The 23615-nt window shown below is 46.0% G+C and overlaps 1 protein-coding gene across 1 annotated transcript in view; it reads right to left on the reverse strand.

Moving 5' to 3' along the window:
- LOC143288811 (guanine deaminase-like) overlaps window positions 1-23404 on the reverse strand; it is a 32459-nt gene extending 9055 nt beyond the window's left edge. The window contains exons 1-6 of the mRNA XM_076597445.1: window positions 22766-23404; window positions 17958-18046; window positions 8771-8942; window positions 7928-8015; window positions 5342-5444; window positions 1113-1140 (exon numbers count right to left, since the gene is read on the reverse strand). Coding sequence (XP_076453560.1) covers window positions 1113-1140; window positions 5342-5444; window positions 7928-8015; window positions 8771-8942; window positions 17958-18046; window positions 22766-22894 — 609 coding nt within the window. The 5' untranslated portion in view covers window positions 22895-23404. The remainder of the gene's footprint in view (window positions 1-1112; window positions 1141-5341; window positions 5445-7927; window positions 8016-8770; window positions 8943-17957; window positions 18047-22765) is intronic.
- Window positions 23405-23615: the final 211 nt, after the last annotated feature.

A 23615-nucleotide genomic window follows, 5' to 3' on the forward strand; every position in this document is an offset into this window, starting at 1 on the left:
TACTGCCTAAATTCATTGTGTGAATAATAAAATTGGTCATGTTAAACCATACTGCCTTAATTCATTGTGTGAATAACAAAATTGGTCATGTTAAAGCGTACTGCCTTCATTCATTGTGTGAATAACAAAATTGGTAATGTTAACGCATACTGCCTTAATTCATTGTGTGAATAACAAAACTGGTCATGTTAAACCACAGTTATTAAATTCATTGTGTGAAGCATACTGCCTTAATTCATTGTGTGAATAACAAAATTGGTCATGTTAAACCACAGTTATTAAATTCATTATATGAATAACAAAATTGGTAATGTTAAACCATACTGCCTTCATTCATTGTGTGAATAACAAAACTGGTCATGTTAAACCACAGTTATTAAATTCATTGTGTGAATACCAAAACTGGTAATGTTAAACCACAGTACTTAAATTCATTGTGTGAATTACCAGATTGGTAATGTTAAACCACAGTGCTTATATTCGTCGTTTCTTTTAAAGTTCAGGCGTGGTTGCCATAACGGTAAGAATGAATCACGATGCTTTCAATGTTTCCTTTGAAGTTCACCATATCGTCTGAGGTGAATTTGGGGCGTGAACGGACAGCAGTGACAAAACTTGTATCTATGCAGTATGCAACCAAAGTATGTCATGTCTGTCTTCTTTTTTTTTTCTTCTCTTTTTTCGTTGTAATCCACGCGTGATATAGAATGTGATGAACTGTATCTGTATTGTACCCTGCGAAAATGATTGAAGAAAATATTTGCCAAGGAAAAAAGTAGAAGCTGGTTTAACAAGATTGTGAATATACATATCTCCAAACAGCAGAGTATAAGGAACAACAAGAATCAATCACACACACACACACACACACACACACACACACACACACACACACCACACAACACACACACACACCACACAACACACACACACACACACACACACACACACACACACACACACACACACACACCCCGCACCAAACACACACCACACAACACACACACCACACACACACACACACACACACACACACACCACACCACACCACACCACACACCACACACACACAACACACACCACACACCACACACACACACACACACACTGACCTTTAAGGACAGGACCTCCTTGACAAACCTGTCACAGAGAAAGGGGAGACTATTTGATTATATAATTTTACGCCCCTGGTAGCTGAACAGTGACCGAATTAAAACAGTAAGCCAGGAATTGGACCTGCTTTGGTTTTGCTGGACAGCACAGTGGGGTGTTGACCAAGAGGTCACGTGTCTGCGTAGGAAGCGAGAGAATCTGATCGCACTGGTTCGAATCCTATTGTCACCAGTGTTTTCTCCCTCCCCCCCCCCCACCCCCCCGCCCCCTCTCCACTAGACCTTGAGTGATGGTCTGCACGTTAGTTATTCGGATGAGACGATAAACCGTGGTCCCGTGTGCATGCACTTAGTACACGTGAAAGAACACACGGCGACAAAAGGGCTGTCTCTGGAAAAAAAAATCTGCAGAAAAACCCACTTGGGAAAACAATTACACTTACAAGCAAAGAGAGAGAGAGAGAGAGAGAGAGAGAGAGAGAGAGAGAGAGAGAGAGAGAGAGAGAGAAAATCAGAAAGATAGAGAGAGACAGAGACGAGTATGCAAGATACACACACACACACACACACACACAGACGAAAAGAGACAGACAGACAAACAGACAGACAAATAATTTAAGATAAAGATGAAACGAGAGGGGATGAAGTATACCATCGTTCCCTAACCATGACGGTATGTACATTGTCCTGTTCTGATCTTCTTGTTTGACCCTGCTGCTGCAGTCACTTGGACATTGCTTATCTTTTGTTATTCAGTATATAAAAAAATCTGATTTCAAAGTTATTCTTTGTTTCATCCTTCAAAACTGTTGTCAATTCAAGTCAATGTGTCCGACAGGAAATGGTTTATGATGGTGACGTGTTCGTGCATTGATATATCTTGGTTTTCTTTTGTTTCTTTATTTTTGTTTTTGTTTTTATGACCTTTAATTAGCCTGACTGATTTACTTCTAAAACGTGCGGCAGAATGGTTGAGACATTCAAGGTGACCTCATTTGACAAATGAGTTACACTGCAGTGTCATGTGTCTCGCACACACACGTTTCCTGTGTGACCTGAAGGTGTCCACGGAACGTTCTGTTGTTTTCCTTCCCCTCTCTCTCTCTCTCTCTCTCTCTTTCTCTTTCTCTCTCTGTCCTTCTCTGTGTCCCTCTCTCTCTCTCTGTCTCTCTCTCTCTCCCTCTCTGGACCCTCTCTGTCTCTCTCTTTCTTTCTCTCTCTCTCTCCCCCTCTCTGTCTCCCTCTGTCTCTCTTTCTCTCTCCCCCCCCCCCCCCGTCTCCTCTGTCTCTCTCTTTCTTTCTCTCTCTCTCACTCTCTGTCTCCTCTGTTTCTCTCTCTCTCTCCCCCCCTCTCTGTCTCCTCTGTCTCTCTCTCTCTCTCCCACTCTCTGTCTCCTCTGTCTGTCTCTCTCTCTCCTCCCCCTCTCTGTCTCCTCTGTCTCTCTTTCTCTCCCCCACTCCGTCTCCACTGTCTCTCTCTTTCTTTCTCTCTCCCCCCTCTCTGTCTCCTCTGTCTCCTCTGTCTCTCTTTCTCTGCCCCCCTCTCTGTCTCCCTCTGTCTCTTTCTCTCTCTCCCACTCTCTGTCTCCTCTCTCTCTCTCCCCCTCTCTGTCTCCCTCTCTCTCTCTCTCTCCCTCTCTCTGTCTCCCTCTGTCTCTCTCTTTCTTTCTCTCTCTCCCACTCTCTGTCTCCTCTCTCTCTCTCCCCCTCTCTGTCTCCCTCTGTCTCTCTCTTTCTCTCTCTCCCCCCCTCTGTCTCCTCTGTCTCTCTTTCTCTCTCCCCTCTCTGTCTCCTCTGTCTCTCTTTCTCTCCCCCCCCTCTGTCTCCTCTGTCTCTCTTTCTCTCCCCCCCCCCAGGTCTCCTCTGTCTCTCTTTCTCTCCCCCTCTCTGTCTCCTCTGTCTCTCTTTCTTTCTCCCCCTCTCTGTCTCCTCTCTCTCTCTTTCTCTCCCCCCCCTCTGTCTCCTCTCTCTCTCTCTCTTTCTCTCCCCCCCTCTGTCTCCTCTCTCTCTCTCTTTCTCTCCCCCCCTCTGTCTCCTCTCTCTCTCTTTCTCTCCCCCCCTCTGTCTCCTCTCTCTCTCTCTCTTTCTCTCCCCCCCTCTGTCTCCTCTCTCTCTCTCTCTTTCTCTCTCCCCCTCTCTGTCTCCTCTCTCTCTCTTTCTCTCCCCCCCCTCTGTCTCCTCTCTCTCTCTCTCTTTCTCTCCCCCCCTCTGTCTCCTCTCTCTCTCTCTCTTTCTCTCCCCCCACTCTGTCTCCTCTCTCTCTCTTTCTCTCCCCCCCTCTGTCTCCTCTGTCTCTCTTTCTCTCTCCCACTCTCTGTCTCCTCTCTCTCTCTCTCTCTCTCTCTCTTTCTCTCCCCCTCTCTGTCTCCTCTGTCTCTCTCTTTCTCTCCCCCCTCTCTGTCTCCTCTGTCTCTCTCTTTCTCTCCCCCCTCTCTGTCTCCTCTGTCTCTCTCTTTCTCTCCCCCCTCTCTGTCTCCTCTGTCTCTCTCTTTCTCTCCCCCCTCTCTGTCTCTTTCTTTCTCTTTCTCTCCCCCCCTCTCTGTCTCCTCTGTCTCTCTCTCTCTCTCCCCTCTCTGTCTCCCTCTGTCTCTCTCTCTCTCTCTCTCTCTCTCTCTCTCCCCCCTCTCTGTCTCCTCTGTCTCTCTCTCTCTCTCCCCCCTCTCTGTCTCCTCTGTCTCTCTTTCTCTCCCCCCCTCTCTGTCTCTTCTGTCTCTCTCTCTCTCTCCCCTCTCTGTCTCTTTCTTTCTCTTTCTCTCCCCCCCTCTCTGTCTCCTCTGTCTCTCTCTCTCTCTCCCCTCTCTGTCTCCCTCTGTCTCTCTCTCTCTCTCTCTCTCTCTCTCTCCCCCCTCTCTGTCTCCTCTCTCTCTCTCTCTCTCCCCCCTCTCTGTCTCCTCTGTCTCTCTCTTTCTCTCTCTCTCCCCCCCTCTCTGTCTCCTCTGTCTCTCTCTTTCTCTCTCTCTCCCCCCTCTCTGTCTCCCCCTCTCTGTCTCCTCTGTCTCTCTCTTTCTTTCTCTCTCTCCCCCTCTCTGTCTCCCTCTCCCCCTCTCTGTCTCCCTCTCCCCCTCTCTGTCTCCTCTGTCTCTCTCTTTCTTTCTCTCTCCCCCCTCTCTGTCTCCCTCTCCCCCTCTCTGTCTCCCTCTTTCTTTCTCTCTCTCCCCCTCTCTGTCTCCCTCTCCCCCTCTCTGTCTCCCTCTGTCTCTCTCTTTCTCTCTCTCCCTCTCTGTCTCCCTCTGTCTCTCTTTTTCTCCCCCCCCTCTGTCTCCTCTGTCTCTCTCTTTCTTTCTCTCCCCCCCCCTCTCTGTCTCCCCCCCTCTCTCTCTCACCCCCCCCCTCTGTCTCCTCTGTCTCTCTTTCTTTCTCTCTCTCCCCCTCTCTGTCTCCCTCTCCCCCTCTCTGTCTCCCTCTGTCTCTCTCTGTCTCTCTCTCTCTCCCCCTCTCTGTGTCTCTCTCCCCCTCTCTGTCTCCCTCTGTCTCTTTCTCTCCGCCCCCCTCTGCCTCCTCTGTCTCTCTCTTTCTTTCTCTCCCCCTCTCTGTCTCCCCCCTCCTCTCTCTCTCTCCCCCTCTCTGTCTCCCCCCCCCCACTCTTTCTCTCCCCCCCCCCCTCTGTCTCCTCTGTCTCCCTCTCTCTTTCCCTCCCTCCCCCTCTCTGTCTCCTCTCTCTCTCTCTTTCTTTCTCTCTCTCCTACTCTCTGTCTCCCTCTTTCTCCCCCTCTCTGTCTCCCTCTTTCTCTCTCCCCCCCCCTCTCTGTTTCTCTCTCTCTCCCCCTCTCTGTCTCCCTCTGTCTCTCTCCAACTCTCTGTCTCTCTCTCTATGTCTCTCTCTCTTCTCCCTCTGTCTCTCTCTTTCCCTGTCTCCCTGTCTCTCTATGTCTCTCTCTCTCCATCTCTCTCTTTCTCTCTCACTCTCTGTCTCCCTCTCTATCCCCCTCTGTGTCTCCCTCTGTCTCCCCCTCTCTGTCTCCCTCTGTCTCTCTGTTTCCCTCTCTGTCTCCCTCTGTCTCTCTCTCTCTCTCCACCTCTCTCTTTGTCTCTCTCTCTGTCTCTCTCTCTCCCTCTCTCTGTCTCCCTCTGTCTCCCCCTCTCTGTCTCCCTCTCTCTCGCCCCCTTTCTCTCTCCCTCTCTCTCCCCCTCTCTGTCTCTCTCTCTCTCTCCCCCCTCTCTGTCTCTCTCTCTCCCACTCCCTCTCTGTCTCTCTCCCCCTCTCTGTGTCCCCGAGAGGTGTGTGTCACCTGTTGGTGTCCTCCAGGGACTGCTGGGTTGTCTCCCTGTAGAAGTCCGGTGCCGACATGTCCATGCAGCACTTTCCCACTAGGGCCCTCTGTCCCTGCTCCTCTGGCACACACACACACACACACACACACACACACACACACACACAGACACACACACATAGACGTACACACGCACACACATACACACACACACACATAGACGTACACTCGCACACACACATAGACGTACACATACACACACACACACACACACACACACACACACACACACACACACACACAGACGTACACACACACACACACATAGACGTACACACACACACACACACACAGACGTACACACACAGACGTACACACACACACACACACACACACACACACACACATAGACACACACATAGACGTACACACACACACACACACACACACATCAGTAACCCAAATCACAATAATCTGACCCAGACAGTATCAGTGTCAGTAGCTCAAGGAGGCGTCACTGCGTTCGGTCAAATCCATATATGCTACAACACATCTGCCAAACAGATGCCTGACCAGCAGCGTAACCCAACGCGCTTAGTCAGGCCTTGAGAAAAAAAAGAAAAAGAAAAAAAAAAAAAAAAAATAGATAAATACATAAAATTACTAACAATAATAATGATAATATTTATAAGGCGCAAAATCTTGATGAAATCAACTCTAAGCGCAAAAAAAAAAAAAAAAGAAGAAAAAAAAGACAACAATGATGATAAATAAGCAAATAAATGTAAAACATGCACACACACACACACACACACACACACACACACACACACACACACACACACACACACACACACACACACACACACACACACACAACAGATATACAACAAACATACATTTTCACAGATATGAAAGCACAATCAAATGCAAATCAACAGACGGGCAAGCGAAATACAACCCATGCACACCTGTTGTGAGGACACATCACTGCACTGAACACCAGACATCACAACACCAACACTGTACATGTTAACTGTACATTCATAGTACTGAATTCAGCACCTACACTATACGCACACATAAGCATTGCTATGTGCGGTCAGGTCTGAATATTTTTTTTTTTATATATATAAAAAGGGGGTGGGGCCTTCAGTTGCACGCAGAAGAAGGAGCACAACTAGTTTTCTTGTCTTTTTTTTTTCTTTTCTTTGATTCCCCCCCAAGCCCCCCCCCCCTCCTTTTCTCTTTTTTCCTAACTAGTCGAAGTTTATCCTTGGGGGTCATTGGAAGCCTAGTCGGCATAGACCCCAGTATTAGCCAAATTTGACCCCTGCGTAAAAACCACCGGGGGTACAAATAGACTGCTACACCGGTATAAATAATACGATTATCTGAAAACCTTTCCCCTAACCTCTACCCTCCATACACATCAGTCTTTTTTCTTTTTTTTTCACGCACGGCCATGTTGATATGCGGTTTGTGTTTGTGTATTGTAATGAGGAACGCCTTTGAATATGTTATCCATACTTGGACACGGGAGCACAAAGTAGGTCACGCGCGTTTGGTTCGTTTGGGAAATGTTCATCCTGTAGTTCAACAAACCACAACCAGGACAATGTTCGTCATGTAGTTCAACAAACCACAACCAGGACAATGTTCGTCATGTAGTTCAACAAACCACAACCAGGACAATGTTCGTCATGTAGTTCAACAAACCACAACCAGGACAATGTTCGTCATGTAGTTCAACAAACCACAACCAGGACAATGTTCGTCATGTAGTTCAACAAACCACAACCAGGACAATGTTCGTCATGTAGTTCAACAAACTACAACCAGGACCATGTTCGTCATGTAGTTCAACAAACTACAACCAGGACAATGTTCGTCATGTAGTTCAACAAACTACAACCAGGACAATGTTCGTCATGTAGTTCAACAAACTACAACCAGGACAATGTTCGTCATGTAGTTCAACAAACCACACCCAGGACAATGTTCGTCATGTAGTTCAACAAACTACAACCAGGACAATGTTCGTCATGTAGTTCAACAAACTACAACCAGGACAATGTTCGTCATGTAGTTCAACAAACCACAACCAGGACAATGTTCGTCCTGTAGTTCAACAAACTACAACCAGGACAATGACATTGTCTTTCTGACTTTCACTTTCACCAAATGACAAAGCGCACGACAACAACAACAACGACAACAACACAAACAACAACGCCTTCATTAACAACGACAACAACACAAACAACAACAACGCCTTCATTAACAACGACAACAACACAAACAACAACAACTCATACCGACAATGAAAACAATACAAAAAAGCTACACACACACACACGCACACACGCACACACACACACACACACACACACACACACACACACACACACACACACACACACACACACACACACAGAGATGGGGGGGGGGGAATAATATAAGCCGTAAATGAAAGCACAATCAAGAAGTGGAGGAGGAGGAAGAAGAAGAGGAGGAGGAGAAGGAGGAGGAGGAAGAAGAAGAAGAAGAAGAATAACAACAACAACAACAACAACAGCAACAAGACCCATAGCAAATACTCACCCGCGGCCTGACAGAGATACAGCGAAGTGTCGGCGTGGATGGAAGAGAAGTAACTGGCCAGGGTTGTCCCCCCTCCTAACGTCCTCTTCTGTAAACGTACCCCCCCCCCCCACCCCTCCTCCTTCATCATTCTAGTAATCATCATCATCATCATTCCCGTCATCATCATCATCATCATCATCATTCCCGTCAACATCATCATCATCATCATTCCCGTCATCATCATCATCATCATCATTCCCGTCAACATCATCATCACCATCATTCCCGTTATCATCATCATCATCATTCTCATCATCATCATCATTCCCGTCATCGTCATCATCACCATTCTCGTCGTCGTCATCATCATCACCATCATTCCCGACATCGTCATCATCATCATCATTCTCGTTATAATCATCATCACCATCATTCCCGTCATTGTCATCATCACCATTCTCGTCATCATCATCATCATCATCATCATCATCATTCCCGTCATCACCATCATCATCATCATCAACACCATCATTCCCATCATCGTCATCATCACCATCATCATTCCCGTCATCACCAACATCATCATCATCACCACCATCATTCCCATCATCGTCATCATCACCATCATTCCCGTCATCGTCATCATCATCATTCTCGTTATTATTATCATCATCACCATCATCATTCCCGTCATCATCATCATCACCATCATTCCCGTCATCATCATCATTCTCGCCATCATCATCATCATCATCATTCCCGTCATTGTCATCATCATCATTCCCGTCATCATCATCATTCCCGTTATTGTCGTCATCATCCCCCCCTTCCCCCCAATCCCCCCATCCCACGCCCACTGACCACCATAGCGCGGTGCGCGGCCCTGGCCATGCAGTGGTCAGCATATCGAGCCTCGGCGGGGAAGGTGTAGGTGGCCAGCCAGTCCAGCAGTCCCAGGTCCGTGCCCAGGGCCTGGATGGGCAGCTGGGGGGAGTGCAGGTGGCAGTCCACGAGGCCGGGCATCACCCACTGTCTGCATCACCACACAGACACTGATCACTGCGGGGTCGTCGTCATCATCGTCGTTGTAGTCGTTGTGGTCGTCGTCATCATCATCGTTTTTGTAGTCGTTGTGGTCATCGTCATCTTCACCGTTTTTGTAGTCGTTGTGGTCATCGTCATCATCATCGTTTTTGTAGTCGTTGTGGTCATCGTCATCATCATCGTTTTTGTAGTCGTTGTGGTCATCGTCATCTTCATCGTTTTTGTAGTCGTTGTAGTAGTCGTCATCTTCATCGTTTTTGTAGTCGTTGTGGTCATCGTCATCATCATCGTTTTTGTAGTCGTTGTGGTCATCGTCATCATCATCGTTTTTGTAGTCGTTGTGGTCATCGTCATCATCATCGTTTTTGTAGTCGTTGTGGTCATCGTCATCATCATAGTTTTTGTAGTCGCTGTGGTCGTTATCATCGTTTTTGTAGTCGTTGTAGTCATCGTCATCATCATCGTTTTTTGTAGTCGTTGTGGTCATCGTCATCATCATCGTTTTTGGAGTCGTTGTGGTCGTCGTCGTCATCATCGTCGTCGTAGTCGTTGTCGTCGTCGTTGTCGTCATCGACGCAGCAGCAGAAATAGCAGTAGCTGACTGAGTATTCGTGGTTGTTGCAGTGACAACACCAACAGCACTGACAGGAAAAGCAATCGTCGTCATAGTTGTTGGCGTCATCGCAACAGTAGCAATAGTAGGAGCTGAATCAGCATTCGTCGTCGTAGCAGTAGTATCGGTATCAGTAGTAATAGTATCAGCATCAGTAGTATTATCGGCATCAGTAGTAGTAGTAGTAGTAGTAGTAGTAGTATCAGCAGCAGTAGTATTATCGGCAGCAGAATTAGTATCAGCAGCAGCAGCAGTAGTAGCAACAGCAGTAGTAAAAGCACATGCAGTGGTAGTTAGCAACCATCGAAGAAGGTTGTAACCTTAGCAGTCGTCGTAATAGTTGTAATAGTAGCAGTAGTAGGAGGAGCAATATCAGTCTCCGTGGTAGTTGTAATAATAGCAGTTGTTGCAGGAGCAGTAGCAGTCTTTGTAGCAGATGTAGTACACAGTAGCAGTAAGAGCAGCAGTCGTCATGGTAATTGTGGCAATATTAGCACACACACACACACACACACACACACACACACACACACACACAGGTTCAGATACTTTGTCATAATACTATTATTCTGTCTTTTCTTGTAGTACACCCACATAATGTATCTTCAGTTCGGTGAAAGACAAAAGCGGAAACAAGAGGCTGCTGGAATGACCATGGAGAAGCCACTGTCCAGGCAGCAAAGACTGAGCCACTGTGCTTCAAAGGTCACGCCATGGACTCGTGCAGTTATTTCTGGACAGCATGAAACATCGTGTTGCTGGTCTTCTGGATTGTATTAACTCACTCAGTACGGCCAGTCCTCTCTTCTCCTCTACACAGACCCCTCGGATGTCCAGTGGGTGTCTGAATGACCCAACCTTTAGCTTCCGTCGTCAGAATTGTGGTATTCTTTGTCAGCATTCACCTCTTCAGTATAAAAGCCTTCCGCTTGCAATATTTTGATGATGGTAATTGGGGTGAAACGCTGTTAACATCGTCTCTTTCGCCGTTCGTATGGAGAGAGTTAAACAATGTGAATATCATATATTGCCCATTTCATTGGGAACAGTTATGCTTCATTCTCCTTCAAGTTTGATTCATACGTGATTGATGCGGTTTCACAAATTGAAAAAAAAACAAAACAAAAACAAACAAACAACAACAAAAAACAAACAACACCTATGTGTTCACACATCTGGCTGTACTTTAATCCTTTCACCGCCCAGCTCGCATTTATGCACAGGCGTGGTAGAGGACCCATGTCACTGAAAGGTGACCATTCATTGGTCTGTTATCCATGAACCTTCTGCTCTTAATGTTCGGTGGTAGGATAGGCCATTATTTTCTATACAACGCAGGGGGAAATCCCCAGCTATTCTTAGTCACTGTCTTTTCTGTGTTTATACCACAAGGGAATTTTGTACTCTGAATTGACTGGCGGTGAAAGGGTTAAAGCCGATTGATCTTAGTGGTTCTGTCGGTTATGAATGATTTAACTCTCTCCATACGAACGGCGAAAGAGACGACTTTAACAGCGCTTCACCCCAATTATCATCATCAGTTTCAGTTTCAGTTTCAGTTGCTCAAGGAGGCGTCACTGCGTTCGGCCAAACCATATACGCTACACCACATCTGCCAAGCAGATGCCTGACCAGCAGCGTAACCCAACGCGCTTAGTCAGGCCTTGAGAAAAAACAAAAAAACAAACCCCCCCCCCCCCCCCCCCCCCCCCAAAACCAAAAAAACCCCCAAAAAACAACAACGGGGGAATAAATAATAGATAAGCTTACATAAATAAATAAATAAATGAATAATAATTATAATATAGAAAAAGGTAGTAGTAATAATAATAGTAATACTAAAAAAAAAAAGACAAAAAAAGACAAAAAAAGACAACAATGGTGATAAATAAGCGAATAAATGTAAAACATGAAGACACACATTCACACCCACACCCACACATGCACAACAGAAATGCACCAAACATGCAGTTTCACAGATATGAAAGCACAGTCAAATACATATAAACGTACATGAGCTCCAACACACACACACACACACACACACACACACATAACCTTGCACCTCCTCTACCCCCCTCCTCCACACACTCATTTCTAGTCTACGTATCGCAGCTTCCACGGCACACACACACACACACACACACACACACACACATACACACAAACACACACACACACACATACACACACACACACACACACACACACAAACACACACTCACAGAGATGAACACTTACTTGTACAAGCACACACACATACGCCCATATCTCCCACCCTCAACCCCACACACATATATACAAAGATATATATATATATATATATATATATATATATATATATATATATATATATATATACGTTCCAATATCCTGTTGCTCCCACAGTGTAGGCATGCATATACTCACATACCTCATCCTCTACCCCACCTCCCCCCGCACTCCCACCTCCTCACACACACACACACACACACACACACACACACACACACACACACACACACACACGTACACAGATCTCTCCTGACACTTGTGTACACTTACACTCTCGCGCATTCACAAACGCACTCAAAAGCACAGACCCACACATCCACACAAACACACACGCACAGAGGCTGCCACTGACTGGCCGCAAGAGGGATGGGAAAAGATCTCTGATGCCAAAAACGTGGCGTCTAGTGTGTTGCTCAGTCTATTGTATTTGGAAGGGCCCACAGAGACTCTGTTCCGTTTTGAAGAAATTTGCGCAATGTTGGTTTGGAAATGATGCCGATATTTGTTTGATTTGCAAAGCATCGTGCTCTACCTTTCATGTTAGACTTGCGGCCGCTCCCTCTCTCTGCTTTTATTTCTTTGAGGCGATCGATGGTGTGATGGCCTTGTACCTGTTCTTTTTGGTATTCTTTGATTTTTCTGAGGATTTCCGATTTTCCTAGATGTAGGCCGCTCGTTGGTGTTGCGTTACCAGCAAGTCTGTCAGCTCGCTCATTTCCCTTAACACCTGCATGTCCCGGGCAGTATGACCATGTGAGTTTTTTAATCTGAAAGTTGCGCATTGCCTTATGCCACTCTGGGCTTCCCATTCCGTTTTCAATTTTCTGTATGAAGTTCATTGAGTCGGTTAGAATCATGGCATGTTGGTTTCCGGGCGTATGGATGGACGATAGCCACTGGAGGGCATGTGTCGCAGCTTCAACTTCCATCGTTAGGCTGGAGGTTGTGACTTTGTAGGCAGCATTCTCTTCCCAAATTGTTTTCCCATTTTGTTTCGCAGTGAATCCCCAACCAGACTGGTCTTTGGTGACTGAGCCATCTGTGTATATGATGATGTCCTCTTCTTTACTGTTTTCTTCTATGAGTAGCTTCACTTCCGCATCAGTTTTGCCCTCTGGCCATTCCCGACAATGTCTTCCTAGAGTGGGTGAAATGACTGTGTTGAATAGATGGTTGAGGTTTTGGGGTTTTTTCTCCCATTCTTTTGTTTCTTTCAGGTCTTGTAGTCGGCATACTAGCTGGATTGTGTCTTCTGCTTGTCCCATCCATGATCTTCCTCGTCCTAGACGGCTGCCTTTTGGTTCTTTGACTGCGTCATGCAGTGGGTTTTGAGGGTTTTCTAATGCTTTGAAGTAGGTCTTGACCTGTTCTAACTTGTTTCTGGCCTGCACTGAAGGGAGGTCAAGCAGGTATCGCATGGCTTCTATCATCATCAAAATATTGCAAGCGGAAGGCTCTTATACTGAAGAGGTGAATGTTACAAAGAATACCACAATTCTGACGACGGAAGCTAAAGGTTGGGTCATTCAGACACCCACTGGACATCCGAGGGGTCTGTGTAGAGGAGAAGAGAGGACTGGCCGTACTGAGTGAGTTAAAAGCCATGGGCGGTGGGTAACGGGTCATGCACTCCCTTGGATGTCAAGGCCTTTCCTTATCATTCAGTTGAACAACAGTGGACCTGCTTTTGTCACGCATTCACCGCTGAACTGCCAACGCCCCCCCCCCCCCCTCCAGCCTCCTCCCACACCCACCCACCCATTGCGGCATTCTACGTCCCCACCCCCACCCCCACCCCCTCACTGCAATCAGCCTTTTTTGAGGAAAGTGACCATGAAAGTGTTCTGTCTGTGACACTCACTGTCCGTGACACATTCTCACTGTCCGTGACAAATTCTCATTCTCACTGTCCGTGACACATTCTCTTTATCACTGTTCGTGACACATTCATTCTCACTGTCCGTGACACATTCTCACTGTCCGTGACACATTTTCATTCTCATTGTCCGTGACATATTCTCACTGTCCGTGACACATTTTCATTCTCATTGTCCGTGACATATTCTCACTGTCCGTGACACATTCTCATTCTCACTGTCCGTGACACATTCTCACTGTCCGTGACACATTTTCATTCTCATTGTCCGTGACATATTTTCATTCTCACTGTCCGTGACACATTCTCACTGTCCGTGACACATTTTCATTCTCATTGTCCGTGACATATTCTCACTGTCCGTGACACATTTTCATTCTCACTGTCCGTGACACATTCTCACAGTCTGTGACACATTCTCACTGTCCGTGACACATTCTCACTGTCCGTGACACATTTTCATTCTCATTGTCCGTGACATATTTTCATTCTCATTGTCCGTGACATATTCTCACTGTCCGTGACACATTTTCATTCTCACTGTCCGTGACACATTCTCATAGTCCGTGACACATTCTCACAGTCCGTGACACATTCTCACTGTCCGTAACACATTCTCACTGTCTGTGACACATCCTCATTCTCACTGTCCGTGACACATTCTCACTGTCTGTGACACATTCACATTCTCACTGTCCGTGACACATTCTCACTGTCTGTGACACATTCTCACTCTCACTGTCCGTGACACATTCTCACTGTCCGTGACACATTCTCACAGTCCGTGACACATTCTCACTGTCCGTAACACATCCTCATTCTCACTGTCCGTGACACATTCTCACTGTCCATGACACATTCTCACTGTCTGTGACACATTCTCATTCTCACTGTCCGTGACACAGACACTGCACATCTGTCCAGCGAAAAGACGCAATTTTGAAATAAGCTCAGGTTGTGACTTCCCCTGCCACACATGAAAGTTTCTCTGTCTTGCCGTGTGATGATGACAATGATGCTGATGAAAGCGAAGAAAATAAAGAAATTGAGATGATAATGATAATGAAGATGATGATGATGATGATAATGATGATGAAGATGAAGAAGATGATGATGATGACGGGCGCAATAGCCGAGTGGTTAAAGCGTTGGACTTTCAATCTGATAGTCCCGGGTTCGAGTCTCGGTGGCGCCTGGTGGGTAAAGGGTGGAGATTTTTCCGATCTCCCAGGTCAACATATGTGCAGACCTGCCAGTGCCCGAACCCCCTTCGTGTGTATACGCACGCAGAAGATCAAATACGCACGTTAAAGAACCTGTAATCCATGTCAGCGTTCGGTGGGTTATGGAAACAAGAACATACCCAGCATGCACACCCCCGAAAACGGACTATGACTGCCTATATGGCGGGGTAAATAAAGAAAACGGTCATACACGTAAAATGTTAAATGTTACATGTCTGAGTATGTAGATGTGCGTGCCTGAAATCTGAATGAATGACACAGGAAACGAATGATGAGCGCCCAATGGCAGCCGTCAGTCGGTTCTACCCAGGTAGGCAGCCTGTTGTGTAAATGACTCCGTGTTTGTAAAGCGCTTAGAGCTTGGTCTCCGACCGAGGATAGGCGCTATATAAGTATCCATATCAATCAATCAATCAATGATGATGAAAACGAATAAAACCCTAAAGGAGAGCAAAGCCTCTAGCCTCACACTCCGCAGTGGGTGAATTAACGATCAAACACACTGCCAGCAGCACTCTTGTAATTACAGTCTGACAACAATCACCACACTGCCAGCAGCACTCTGGTAATTACAGTCTGACAACAATCAACACACTGCCAGCAGCACTCTTGTAATTACAGTCTGACAACAATCACCACACTGCCAGCAGCACTCTTGTAATTACAGTCTGACAACAATCAACACACTGCCAGCAGCACTCTTGTAATTACAGTCTGACAACAATCAACACACTGCCAGCAGCACTCTTGTAATTACAGTCTGACAACAATCACCTCACTGCCAGCAGCACTCTTGTAATTACAGTCTGACAACAATCAACACACTGCCAGCAGCACTCTTGTAATTACGGTCTGACAACAATCAACACACTGCCAGCAGCACTCTTGTACTTACAGTCTGACAACAATCAACACACTGCCAGCAGCACTCTTGTAATTACAGTCTGACAACAATCACCACACTGCCAGCAGCACTCCTGTAATTACAGTCTGACAACAATCAACACACTGCCAGCAGCACTCTTGTAATTACAATCTGACAACAATCAACACATTGCCAGCAGCACTCTTGTAATTACAGTCTGACAACAATCACCACACTGCCAGCAGCACTCTTGTAATTACAATCTGACAACAATCAACACACTGCCAGCAGCACTCTTGTAATTACAGTCTGACAACAATCAACACACTGCCAGCAGCACTCTTGTAATTACAGTCTGACAACAATCACCACACTGCCAGCAGCACTCTTGTAAGTACAGTCTGACAACAATCACCTCACTGCCAGCAGCACTCTTGTAATTACAGTCTGACAACAATCACCACACTGCCAGCAGCGCTCTTGTAATTACAGTCTGACAACAATCACCTCACTGCCAGCAGCACTCTTGTAATTACAGTCTGACAACAATCACCACACTGCCAGCAGCGCTCTTGTAATTACAGTCTGACAACAATCACCACACTGCCAGCAGCACTCTTGTAATTACAGTCTGACAACAATCAACACACTGCCAGCAGCACTCTGGTAATTACAGTCTGACAACAATCAACACACTGCCAGCAGCACTCTTGTAATTACAGTCTGACAACAATCAACACACTGCCAGCAGCACTCTTGTAATTACAATCAGACAACAATCAACACACTGCCAGCAGCACTCTTGTAATTACAGTCTGACAACAATCACCACACTGCCAGCAGCGCTCTTGTAATTACAGTCTGACAACAATCACCACACTGCCAGCAGCACTCTTATAATTACAGTCTGACAACAATCACCACACTGCCAGCAGCACTCTTGTAATTACAATCAGACAACAATCAACACACTGCCAGCAGCACTCTTGTAATTACAGTCTGACAACAATCACCTCACTGCCAGCAGCACTCTTGTAATTACAGTCTGACAACAATCACCACACTGCCAGCAGCACTCTTGTAATTACAGTCTGACAACAATCACCTCACTGCCAGCAGCACTCTTGTAATTACAGTCTGACAACAATCACCACACTGCCAGCAGCACTCCTGTAATTACAGTCTGACAACAATCACCTCACTGCCAGCAGCACTCTTGTAATTACAGTCTGACAACAATCACCACACTGCCAGCAGCACTCTTGTTATTACAGTCTGACAACAACCGACACACTGCCAGCAGCACTCTTGTAATTACAGTCTGACAACAATCACCACACTGCCAGCAGCACTCTTGTAATTACAGTCTGACAACAATCAACACACTGCCAGCAGCACTCTTGTAATTACAATCTGACAACAATCAACACACTGCCAGCAGCACTCTTGTAATTACAGTCTGACAACAATCAACACACTGCCAGCAGCACTCTTGTAATTACAGTCTGACAACAATCAACACACTGCCAGCAGCACTCTTGTTATTACAATCTGACAATAATCAACACGCTCTCAGCCGCTGAACAATGTACCTTTAAATGGTTTGATGAATTCCATTCGGGGGGACGGGGGGGGGGTTAATGCTGTTATGCTGAATCAAGTGTTAACTTCTAATTATGATTTGATTAATCCTTGATCCCTTTTGAAGCATGGAGGATTACAGTAAGACGCTCTGCTGCCAATATAGAGAGTCCGTGAGGGTGTGGGTTCGAATCCACTCCCGTCCTTTCTCCCAAGTTTGACTGGAAAATCAAACCGACCGTCTAGTCATTCGGATGAGACGGTCAACCGAGGTCCCGTATGCAGCACGCACTTGGCGCACTGAAAAAGAACCCATGGCAACGAGAGTGTTGTCCTCTGACAATACCCTGTAGAAGAAATCCACTCCGAGAGGTACACAAATATATATGCATGCACTCAAGGCCTGACTAAGCGCGTTGGGTTGTGCTGCTGGTCTCAGACAACTGCCTAGCAGATGTGGTGTGGCACACATTGATTCGTCCGAACGCAGTGACGCCTCCTTGAGTAACTGAAACTGAAACTGACTGACAGGTGAAGGAACACTGACTGACCTTGGGGTGAGGTACGTGACACATTCTGGCTTCAACTCGTGTTTTCCCAGAAGGTCGTCCAAACGTTCCTTGCTCTCCAGGAACACCACCTGTACACAGATCTGATGATGATGATGTTGATGGTGACGATGGTGACGATGATGATGATGATGGTGGTGATGATGACGATGATGATGATGATGATGTTGATGGTGACGATGATGATGATGATGATGATGATGGTGGTGATGATGACGGTGGTGGTGGTGGTGGTGAGGATGGTGGTGGTGATGATGATGATGACGGTGATGATGATGATGATGACGACAAAGATGATAATGGTATGACATGACTTCAACACGACCATTTAACGCTGAAGGGAACTTCAAAGAGTGGGACAATGACAGATCACGTGATTAGAATTTTACGTCATTCGCAGCCTTTGGGGGGTGGGGTGGGGGTGGAGGGGGGATACGCCGGAGTAGAATTTTTTTTTTATCCTCCTCCTCCTCCTCATCATCATTATCATCATCATCATCATCCACATCCTCATTCTCATCATTCTCATCATCATCCACATCCTCATCCTCATTATCATCATCATCATCATCCACATCCTCCTCCTCCTCCTCATCATCATCCACATCCTCCTCCTCCTCCTCCTCATCATCATCATCATCTTCATCATCCACATCCTCCTCCTCCTCCTCCTCATCATCATCATCATCCACATCATCATCAGCAGCATTATCATCATTATTGGTGAGGCCTAGCTGTGAGACCATCGCTATGCATGGGGCGCATGTAACGGATAGCATTGCCATGGAGAGGTTGTCTTAGATACCAGAACCAAGATATCCACACTAACCACGACCCTAACGGATAGTCATTGCCATGGAGAGGTTGTCTTAGATACCAGAACCTAGATATCCACACTAACCACGACCCTAACGGATAGTCATTGCCATGGAGAGGTTGTCTTAGATACCAGAACCAAGATATCCACACTAACCACGACCCTAACGGATAGTCATTGCCATGGAGAGGTTGTCTTAGATACCAGAACCTAGACATCCACACTAACCACGACCCTAACGGATAGCATTGCCACGGAGAGGTTGTCTTAGATACCAGAACCAAGATATCCACACTAACCACGACCCAAACGGATAGCATTGCCATGGAGAGGTTGTCTTAGATACCAGAACCTAGATATCCACACTAACCACGACCCTAACGGATAGCATTGCCATGGAGAGATTGTCTTAGATACCAGAACCTATATATCCACACTAACCACGACCCTAACGGATAGCATTGGCATGGAATGGTTGTCTTAGATACCAGTACCTAGATATCCACACTAACCACGACCTTAACGAATAGCATTGCCATGGAGAGGTTGTCTTAGATACCAGAACCTAGATATCCACACTAACCACGACCCTAACGGATAGCATTGCCATGGAGAGGTTGTCTTAGATACCAGAACCTAGATATCCACACTAACCACGACCCAAACGGATAGCATTGCCATGGAGAGGTTGTCTTAGATACCAGAACCTAGATATCCACACTAACCACGACCTTAACGAATAGCATTGCCATGGAGAGGTTGTCTTAGATACCAGAACCTAGATATCCACACTAACCACGACCCTAACGGATAGCATTGCCACGGAGAGGTTGTCTTAGATACCAGAACCAAGATATCCACACTAACCACGACCCAAACGGATAGCATTGCCATGGAGAGGTTGTCTTAGATACCAGAACCTAGATATTCGCACTAACCACGACCTTAACGAATAGCATTGCCATGGAGAGGTTGTCTTAGATACCAGAACCTAGATATCCACACTAACCACGACCTTAACGAATAGCATTGCCATGGAGAGGTTGTCTTAGATACCAGAACCTAGATATCCACACTAACCACGACCCTAACGGATAGCATTGCCACGGAGATGTTGTCTTAGATACCAGAACCTAGATATCCACACTAACCACGGCCCTAACGGATAGCATTGCCACGGAGAGGTTGTCTTAGATACCAGAACCTAGATATCCACACTAACCACGACCCTAAACAACAAAGTCCACATCCATGGAGAACTGGTACCTTCAATAAACAATGCCCGGAAACAAAGGAACCAAGAGAATGAAATCTTAAAGATAGATACTTCTTTTTCCTTCGTGAGCTGCAACTCCCACGTTCACTCGTATGTACACGTGTGGACTTTACGTGTACGACCGTTTTTACCCCGCCATGTAGGCAGCCATACTCCGTTTTCGGGTGTGTGCATGCTGGGTATGTTCTTGTTTCCATAATCCACCGAACGCTGACATGGATTACAGGATCTTTAACGTGCGTATTTGATCTGCTTGCGTATACACACGAAGGGGTTTCAGGCACAAGCAGGCCTGCATATACATTATGTTGACGAGGAGATGGGAAAAATCTCCATCCTTTACCTACCAAGCGCCGTTACCGAGATTCGAACCTGGGACCCTTAGATTGAAAGTCCAACGCTTTAACCACTCAGCTACTGCACAGGTCGGAGCTGAAGGCATCTGGAGGTGGATAAGAAAAAGTTTACTGTGTTTTGAGCTGTCAGGAAGACTACAAACAGGAGGACCTGAAGAAATTAGAATGTGTGATGGACATCTGCTTGGGACTTCAGGAGGACTGCGGGCAAGAGCTTTTGTGTGTGCGGTGATCCTGCAAAACTGATTATCGTAACACAGAACAGTAAATGCTGTGGGGGAGGAGGGGTGGGGTGGGCGCTAAGACCAAGCCACTGGATGTTAAGTCTGCTAACACAGCAAGCTGATCTCCCCTTGGCTTAACCGAGTTTCTGAGACAGCGAGAATGGTATCCCTCAGCATGTACTTTTAGCTGCTGCCACTGTCATGACCTTTGTGTCAAGGTCAAGGTCAAGGTCAAGCCAGCTGTCCTCCTGTCTTAACCTGTTTGTTCTGCTCGCCGTGTTGTGAGCCATTTGTTAACCTTTAGTCATTATTATCAATGTGTGTGTGTGTGTGTGTGTGTGTGTGTGTGTGGTGTGTGTGTGTGTGTGTGTGTGATCGTGTGTGTAGCCGTGTGTGTGTGAACGTGTGTGTGTGACAGTGTGTGTCCGTTCTATTCATGAAGTCCGGATTGTAGGTCAGTTTGAACTTCCAGCTCTTGTAGACCGACGTGTGCAAACAGTCAATGTAATAATCCGGTGTGGATGTGTGTGTGTGCCCGTGGTAAACCTTAACGTTGGCATTTTTTCTAGCTTCTGCATGTAATACAGGAACCGAGTTGGGAGGCTGGTAGGTGTGTGTGTGTGATAGTCTGTCGTGTCAGACGATGGTCATCAAAACAGCATGACAAATCGAAGCTCAAAAACTGTTGATTCCAACGTTCAAGTTATCAGAGTTTGAAATACATAAATTATACAGCCACTACAGTTTCAGTGGTACTGAGTCCGCGTGTGACGTTTTGTGCACAAAATGGTTCTCCGTCATCGTCATGTATTGTGCACTAAATGGTTCTCAGGTCATCGTGACGTTTTGTGCAATAAATGGTTCTCAGGCAATCATGACGTTTTGTGCAATAAATGGTTCTCATGTCTTCGTGACGTTTTGTGCAATAAATGGTTCTCAGGTCATCGTGACGTTTTGTGCAATAAATGGTTCTCAGGTCATCGTGACGTTTTGTGCAATAAATGGTTATCATGTCATCGTGACGTTTTGTGCAATAAATGGTTCTCAGGTCATCGTGACGTTTTGTGCAATAAATGGTTCTCAGGTTATCATGACGTTTTGTGCAATAAATGGTTATCATGTCATCGTGACGTTTTGTGCAATAAATGGTTATCATGTCATCGTGACGTTTTGTGCAATAAATGGTTCTCAGGTCATCGTGACGTTTTGTGCAATAAATGGTTATCATGTCATCGTGACGTTTTGTGCAATAAATGGTTCTCAGGTCATCGTGACGTTTTGTGCAATAAATGGTTCTCAGGTCATCGTGACGTTTTGTGCAATAAATGGTTCTCAGGTCATCGTGACGTTTTGTGCAATAAATGGTTCTCAGTCCTTGTCATGTGTTGTGCAAGAAATGGTTCTCAGTCTTAGATATATGTTGTGTGCGATATATGGTTCTCCGTCCAAATCATGTGTTGTGTAATAGATGGTTCTCTGTCATCGTCATGTGTCGTGCAATAAATGGTTCTCAGTCCGAATCATGTATTGCTCAACAAATAGCTAGCGATCCATGTAATGTGTTGTGCAACAAACGGCAATTGGTCCGCGTCCCAATCCAATGTATTATGAGTTATAAATACTGAAATTAGTAAACACTCTTTTGATGGAAATTGTCACATGGTTTTGTTAGTATCATTACTTTATGGCAAAATAAACGAATGAACGAAGAAATAAGTAAAACAAACGAACAAATAGAAAAAACAAATCGACAAATAAATAGACAAATAAATGAATAAACAAGTAAGAAGAGATAAATAAATAAATAGATAGATAAATAAATGAAGACATGAATAATTAACTAAATAAGTAAATGAATAGAATAATTAATGAAGTAGATGAATATGATCATCATCACACTCTTCCCACTGCCCCCCCCCCCCCCAAGCACCCCCCCCCCCACACACACACACACACACACACAGATCATACACACACACACACACACACACACACACACACACACCACAACACCCCACCCATCCTCCACACACACACACACACACACACACACACACACACACACACACACACACACACACGCACACACACCAACCTACGAACACTTACACACATACCTTGCCATCCGTCACACCCAGGGCAGAATTCTCCAGCACCTGCAGAGGACAGGTGTCTGTGGCATGGACCACGGTGCCACAGAACACACGTGTCCGGTTTTGGTCTGCTGCAGGCACTGCTGGAATCATCCTGCCTCTGTCGTCCTCACACGGGCACTGTAGATATACCGTATAGCACTGTGACACTATGGATATACCGTACAGCACTGTGACACTGTAGATATACCGTACAGCACTGTGACACTATGGATATACCGTATAGCACTGTGACACTGTAGATATACCGTACAGCACTGTGACACTATGGATATACCGTATAGCACTGTGACACTGTAGATGTACTATACACTATGACACTGTAGATGTACTACACGCTATGACACTGTAGATGTACTATACACTATGACACTGTAGACACACTACACGCTGTGACACTGTGGATAAACAATGTGTCACTGTGGGAAAGTCCGTTCCTTTGTTGTTTCACTGTGTGTGTGGCTGACACGAGATAATATCACCACAGGTCTCAATCTGTGTGTGTGTCCAACACGAGGTAAGATCACCACAGGTCTCAATCTGTGTGTGTGTCCAACACGAGGTAAGATCACCACAGGTCTCACTCTGTGTGTGTCCACTACGAGGTAAGATCACCATAGGTCTCAATCTCTGTGTGTGTCCACCACGAGGTAAGATCACCACAGGTCTCAATCTCTGTGTGTGTCCACCACGAGGTAAGATCACCACAGGTCTCAATCTCTGTGTGTGTCCAACACGAGGTAAGATCACCACAGGTCTCAATCTCTGTGTGTGTCCAACACGAGGTAAGATCACCACAGGTCTCAATCTCTGT

The sequence above is a fragment of the Babylonia areolata genome, chromosome 13 (genome assembly GCF_041734735.1).
Source record: "Babylonia areolata isolate BAREFJ2019XMU chromosome 13, ASM4173473v1, whole genome shotgun sequence".
Taxonomy (NCBI): domain Eukaryota; kingdom Metazoa; phylum Mollusca; class Gastropoda; order Neogastropoda; family Buccinidae; genus Babylonia; species Babylonia areolata.